General features: G+C 44.2%; 1 protein-coding gene across 1 annotated transcript; it reads right to left on the bottom strand.

Annotated features, from left to right (window-relative positions):
• Positions 1–969: 969 nt before the first annotated feature.
• Positions 970–6,507, bottom strand: LOC123091477 (NDR1/HIN1-like protein 10). Its single transcript, XM_044513006.1, has 2 exons — positions 5,298–6,507; positions 970–1,376 (listed from the first exon to the last, which is right to left on the bottom strand). The coding sequence occupies exon 1, from the start codon at positions 6,194–6,196 to the stop codon at positions 5,300–5,302; it is 897 nt and encodes a 298-aa protein (XP_044368941.1). The 5' UTR covers positions 6,197–6,507; the 3' UTR covers positions 970–1,376; positions 5,298–5,299.
• Positions 6,508–7,562: the final 1,055 nt, after the last annotated feature.

Below are 7,562 nucleotides of genomic sequence, written 5' to 3'. Positions count from 1 at the left end.
GGCACTGGCTTTAACGCCTAACAATCATTAACAACAACACTCAGCAAAACGAAAAAGTAGGACTGGATACTCGGCTATATCTACCAACCATGGTTAACAGGGGCGAACACACTGCTTGGAATTGGAGTTACAACTCATGGAGATTACACAAACTCCATCTGAAGATATAGAGAACTTGCATGCCTGCACTTTGGTTATGCCCATACTATTTAACAACAAAATTGCTACGCCGATGGTTCACCTACACTAAACACAAAACAATAGTATTCCCCTTGATGATATTCCTCTTCTGGATACAGTACCAACTTATCAAAGAATTGTCTGGCCCTTAAAAGAAACCGGCTTCTGCATCTAACTAAACAGCTGTATTCAGGAACAAACCTAATTTCCCTTTTTAAAAGGTGGACACCAACTTCCTGTTAAATTCAGATAGTGACAGGGTGTGTCCTTGCGGGCATGTTATCGATCCAAGCAGGTTTTGCAATCATGAAGCATTGGTTGTCTACCGATTTAAAACCCATACAAATTCAATCCGCAGGTTCTGCTGATTTTCACAAAAAGAATGCTAGACCTTCAACACGTCAGATTAACAACGGGTCTACCACAACACAACGCTGAGCAATCATTTCTCTACATACAAACTGGATTCCATCCATGCAGAAAACACTGGCCTGAGTTACTGTCACTCAAGACTTCAATGCAGAAGCAGACAGGAAAGTTTGTTTGGACCAGATGAACTGAAATGGCTACACAGCTAGTCCGCAACAACATGCTCTGGAAGCTCATCGGACCTTATTACCATCCGCCATGTCAGACCATAGATCTGTAGCCAAAGGGGCTAAAACTGGGCAGCCCATCTCACTCAACAGCAACTCTCATGTCAGCAATAAAACGTAATTTTCTGGCATTTTTTTTTCTAACTAAACTATAAATGCAAACAGAGATCCTAGACATACAGAACTTCAAATATAAGCACAATAACAGATTAGAGCCTGTTTCAAGCGCAAGTACATTAAAGTATGATATGAAGCCCCCCCCTAAGAATCCATACATGATTGAGGTTCTCACTTGGGGGAAATTAGCAACCAGGGATAATCATTCTTGCCAAGCATTTCCCACATGCACATTCGGTATATTCAATGTCCACCCATCTTGAACCTATGATATGATAGGTGAAGAAGTCACATACTATCAATTAAGCATCATTTCAGACTCTTCCTGGTGACGGATTCTATGGGCACGCAGGTAAACTGAAGTTACCCAGCTATTACTCATGAATCAGTGTCTGGCCAGCGTCTTATAAGATCAGCTAACTTCTCGTACCTATTGAAGATGGCCCATTAGATCAACATCTGTAGTTACAGCCGTGAACAATCCTGATAAGTGATAAGAGCCAACAGTTAACTATGATATATGCCTTAGCAGTACACAATAAAGGATGTGCAATCGAGTACAAATACTAGATGACAAGATCATACTTCGATTATACTACAAGGCAGTCTGAACTAACAATCTTATTTTTAACATACAGTCTAGGGTTTACAGTAGTGTAACAACATTCAGAAGACAAAATGAACTAAAGTTCTGATGTATTCTATATATATGTACTCCCTCCCTCCGGTCCTTTTTAGTCTGCATATAAGTTTTGTCCGAAGTCAAAGTATCTCTACTTTGACCAAACTTATAGAAAAAACTATCAACATTCATGATGCCAAATCAATATTGTTAGATTCATATGAAATGTAGTGTCATACTCCCTCCGTTCCTTAATGTAAGGTGTATTAGTTTTTCAGAAAGTCAAACATTGTCTATGTTTGACCAACTTTATAGCAAAATCTATAAGGATTTACAATATTGAACATGTAAAATATCAAAATATATTTCATGGTGAAGCTAGTAACAATGATTTGGTATTCAAGACACTGATATTTTTGTCTAAAAACTTGGTCAAACTTAGAGAAGTTTGACTTTTTGAAAAAATAATACACCTTATATTTGGGAACGGAGGGAGTAGTATATATTTTTGATATTGTAGATTTTGATATTTTTTAATATACTAGTAAGTAGCACATGCTTTGCATGCTTAGAATCAGCCTCATCTCAAATTTAAATTTTAGCAAATTTCAAAACTTTATTGTTGATTATCACAATGTTGCAAAATTATATAATCTCCCATATGGCAAGCAATAAAGCAATCCGATAACTCGTCCATTTACTCTAACTTAATGATACATGTTGTTTGTGGAAACGACATAAAAGTTGGTTACATGATGTAATATCCATGAATTACTATGATGTAACTGGAATTATTCTCAGACTATAATTTATATTTTAAAATGTCAATTTTGAATTAAAAGAACGATTCATAAACAGGTATGCATAAACTGATTCTGGACATATCAATTTTCAAAATTGTCTGTTCCACTATATTTCTCTACACAATCCACAATGGACCGTCTAGCTAAGTCCTCCATATATAAACTCGGATATATTAGAAACATATATTATTGCACGAATCGGTTTTCCGTATGAAATTTTCTTGCCATATACAGTAAAGTTTTTGTTTTCTTATTTTCACATCCGTTCAATATTTTTCCCTAAATCATAACAAAAAACAATATTTTTCTCAAAAAAAAAATTATCTCCTTATTTTATACATAGAAAAGCTCCCTATAATCACGCCATGAAATCTTCCAACCACCTTTGTCTGTTGGCTACTTCTCACGCCATTCCCTGGATCCATATCTTGCACTACAGATCGCCTCCATTCCTCCATTAAAAACACTCAAAAGACCTAACCTCCCTGCCAACGCTATTATCACGCGCGCTGCCGGCCCTCACGGTCTGGATGTGCGTGTGCCATGAGACGTACGGTTGGCCCGGCCAGCTATGCACACGGATGGACTACTGAGCAACAGTAAGCAGGTGAACTTTTCCTGCATGGCCGCATGGGTCTGTCGATGGTTCTGGAATACAACAGTATGTTCGCTGGTACTGTAGCGTGTAGTGTAGATGCGAATCCCAACATTTTTAACCATTGGATGGACTTTATCAACGGCTAAGGTGGATTCCTGGCCATCAAGTTTAAAAGTTTGCAACTGGTACACTATATAGTAGTATAGATAAATTTGGTCAGACATTACAAAGCTTGACTTCACACAAATCTAATACGCGGAGTAAAAAGGACCGGAGGGAGTATATGATTATGTAGTCATTAAACACACTATGACAAAGCTGACGATAAGCAAGTATGGTACCAACATATTCAAAGTAGAAAAAAGTACTAGCACACGGACAAAAATAAGGAAATGCGCCGTGCCCCTCTAGGCAGCTGGAGTACAATAATAAGATGCTAATGGCAACATGCAGAAGAAGAACAATGTGAATAGAGTATCTTTCAAGCAAACGGAAAAAAATCCGAAACAAAAGAAATGTGTCTACTATTACAATATAGCGCCCCAACTATAATTGATGGGGTTCTATAATAGAAGTAAACATATATATTAAAGAATGTAGTCTAGTGGCCATGCAATCATTTCCAGGAAGATGCAGAAATGCAAACATTTGGAATCTTTTTTGTAGATCTGCAACATTATGACACCAACTCACAGCTAAAACTATACAGTATATAAGGCCCTTGTGGACAACTACCATGATCTCACAGGTCATCATAGTGTGAAGACAAATGATCTGGCAATATTTAAAACTTATTACATGTGAAATTAGCCACACAGAAAAACTCCAAGAAAATTTTAATATACAGACCACCAAGGTACAAATTTGAACATATTCCCCATATACCAATAATGGTTACAGAGGTCAACTTTGTAGCCAGATTATACTCATTTCCTTCTATGACTACAAAATTTTAAGTGAAGCTCATGCAACTATGGCATAAGGCCAAATCTTTCTTCAGTACCAATTTTAGCGCCACAAGAAATCCACTTGTATTTTGCAATGTACACAAGAACTTAACACATTCATCTCCACAAGCATATGGCTAGAGTGAGAGCTGTCAATAAATAAGTCAGATCCAAGACTCCTCCCATTGTTTTCCAGATTTCGGATGATGTGGTGTGTGTTAATACAAGAGCCGAATTGAGGATGCAACCCTCAAACAGATCATTTGATTCATTTCAATTCAGTCTACCACTATGGGGCACTCCAAACATCAGTCCATGAAGCTACATGCCAGTGTACAGGTTTACATATGAAAATATAAAGATCACAGCAAGTACTAAGCTCAATCACAGGTATAGTACGGACAATTCACACTTCTCGCCTAAGATTCATCTTCATGTAGTTCTATCTCTGGTTTGCAGCAGTCAAAAGTTCACTGCTACTGCTATACCCAATCCCATATGCGGAATTTCAACAAAAAAACACTTGCAAACTTTACTTTGGTAAATTTAGGTCTCAAACAACTAGAAGCCATCCTCTTTTTTTTTTGAATGCATGTACAACTTCTAGGACCTAAACTATAGCTAGAGCTAAAATCTAACATGAGACAGTAGAAGTTATATTCTGTCAAGTTTATACCCATCTGGACCTAAGTTTCTCAGTCATTTTAGAGACAACAACAAGGGTTGTTGTTGTCTCTAAAATGACTGAGAAACTTAGATCCAGATGGGTATTTTAGAGACAAGAAAACCAAATGGAGTGGATGTTGGTACACAAACAAAATGATGACTGAGCCAGACCCCCAGCTCACACGCATTACCTGGTAGGGATGGATTGCATTATTTTTTAAAATAGACAATCTCCCTCTCTTGAAACATCAAAGGATGAGAGTGGATTATTAACTGATTACTGAACGTCTTCTTTGTTTTGCCTATATATCCTCACAAATTTTTACTAAAGAGGAAAGTAATAATATAATACAATTATCATTTTGCACTTTGCCAGATTTCCTATTGCCTAACTTTGGATATTATTAGTAGCTGAAGGTTACGCGCGACTCCAACATCTGTTGGACTCTTACTATTTTTTGGATGTTCTATTAAAAGTGTGTTCTCTGACTCCCGTTGACAATTCACTTCAACACTATAGTAAGACTTGAACACAGCCACACTCCTTCAAGTTGACCATTTGACCCATCTCTCCATCTGGCAATCAAAATCAAGGCTGCAAACGACCAAATTTTCAAACTCGCAAATCACCACATCAGGAAAGAATATAGGGACATAGGTACAGATACATTGCCACTCTTACAGTCCGTACAGAAATTTTACCACATGGAACTCTGGATGTCAATTGAAGGCATAACCACAAAAGGTGCTGGAATCATGTGAGCTAACCTTCACAAGACGACTTGGCAGCGGCGTGCCGGGCCATCAAATTTTGCGTCGGTGGCGTTCTTCCCACGGAATGTGACAGGCACTCCATCGCACAACACCCTCATGGCCCTCCGGCGGGTGCGCCAGCCCCCTCTATCGAACACGGCAATGGCCGCGAGCCTCACCTGGACCTCCATGGTGCCCCCGTTCCCGCTCTTGAGCGCGGCGGCCTCGTCGGGCCCGACATAGGTCCCGTCGACGTCGAGGCGGAAGGCGAGCGTGGTGGTGTTCCGGGGCCCCTGCGCGAAGGGCGCGAGGGAGGTAACGGCGATGGGGGAGGAGGGGGCGAGGTCAACGTAAGCGACGAGGGATGAGTAGGAGATGGTGAGCTTGGAGTTGGGGTTGTCGGCGAGGAGCGAGGCGTCGAAGGCGGCGGAGAGGGAGGAGTTGGCCGGGGAGTAGGCGACGCGGGAGAGCGTGAGAGCGGAGAGGGAGAAGGCGGGCGCGCGGGGGCGGAGGAGGAGCCAGACGATGAAGGTGCCGGCGCCGAGGAGGAGGAAGGCGGCGACGACGAGCGCGAGGAGGCGGCGCAGGCAGGTGGGCGGCGGCGGAGGGGCCGCCTGGTAGGGGTTGTGGTGGTTGTGGTAGTGGTGGTAGGGCGGGGGCGGAGGCGGGTGGTGGTGGTGGTGGTGCGGGGGCGGGGCCGGGTAGGGGTAGGCGACGCCGAAGGCGGCCGTGCCGTTGCCGTTGGCGACGGGGGGCGGCGCGGCGGCGTAGTAGGCGGAGCTGGCGTTGCCGGGGTTGGGCGCGGCGTTGGCGGGGTAGCCCATGGCCGGGCCGGGAGGCGTTGGGGCCTTGGCGTTGGGGCGGTCGCCGTCGGGCGGGTGCGCCGCTGACGAGGAAGAGGACGCGGGATGCATGGCGCCGGCGGCGGGAGCGGCGCTGGGGTTTTGCTTGCTTGCTTGCTTGCTTGCTGGGGATGGGAGGGGAGGGGATGAGGGAGGCGACTATGGTGATTTGGGATCTGGAGGAGGAGGACAGGAGGAGCAGCAGGAGGATGGAGTCGGTGGGTAGAAACGGCGGTGGAGGGCAGCGCGTGGTGGGTTGGCGTAAATGCAAATGCGCCGTGTTTTTTGCTCCTTTTTTCTCGGCGTTGGTTTAGTGGATGGAGTATCAACTTCGATTCTCCACGCCGCACGTCAGGTCGTCGTCGCGTTGGTCTGTAAATAATCGTGCCACTACGCGTTCGGTAAATGATCGCGTATGTACACATATATAGAGCGTTGTGGTCTTGTGGAGCATTGCGCGTCGCCACGAGATGCCAAGTCTAGCTCCAGCTTTTGGAATCTTTTCTTTTGTTTTGACCGACAGGGGCCGGCTCTGGCGTTTCAACGTCGCCGTGGACACGAGGCGATGTTTCCCAAGTGGCAATGGACGAGGCATGCAAATTGCAAAAGTGGCAGGGGACGAGGAGTGCCCAAGTCTACCCGGCCCTTGACGAAAATTCCGTCCGAATCTTCTCTGCTACTACAAAAAGGTCCGTCGAAAACAAAGAGAAGGACCCTCGACATTCGACACTGAAGACGTGACTCAAGCTAGAGAGTGGAAGCGACACGGTTCTCGCTTTGTCGAAAACGAGGCAGGAGCGGTGAAAGGGATGAGTGGTGGGTGCCACTTTTCTTCTCCCAGCTTGAACGCAACCCGCACCAGCAGGAAAAAGGAAGCCGCGTCCCTTGGTTGTGTGTTCTTTCCCTTCGCGCACAAGCAAAAATGAATGGCCTCTCATTCTCATTTCCACTATCTTTCTTCAGGATTCTCCTCTTGTCACGCATCTGTCGGCTCTGTACAGCAATCTCACCGCAATTTCACATCGAGATGATTCCGCGGCAACCTAGCCATTTCCAATGTAAACCTCTAAAACAAACTCGATTTTATCCGCGGGCAGTAATACGGGAGACCACATACATTTCAAACTAGATTTAAACAAGCTAGACGGCTTTCATACGAACCTGATGATTTTCATCAAAACCGGACCAAAAACATTACATTTTCGACATATTTCAACTAAACTATAGCGGACTAGGCATTTTGTAACATGGTCTAAATGATTGCCAACCACGTGGCGCCCGTTTCCCACGACATGTCTTCCCGATGTCAGGCAACCTCACCGGCCGGCCGTGAGCCCCGGGAAGTGAAGTTGCAGAAGGGGAAGTATTGTAGTGGCCTTCCTCAAACCCAAGTCTGTGACGTGATCTCGTTCGCCTGCTCGCCGAAGATTTGCCCCTT

This window comes from Triticum aestivum, chromosome 4B (assembly GCF_018294505.1).
Source record: "Triticum aestivum cultivar Chinese Spring chromosome 4B, IWGSC CS RefSeq v2.1, whole genome shotgun sequence".
NCBI classification, from domain to species: domain Eukaryota; kingdom Viridiplantae; phylum Streptophyta; class Magnoliopsida; order Poales; family Poaceae; genus Triticum; species Triticum aestivum.
This window is presented reverse-complemented; position numbering and strand designations above follow the sequence as displayed.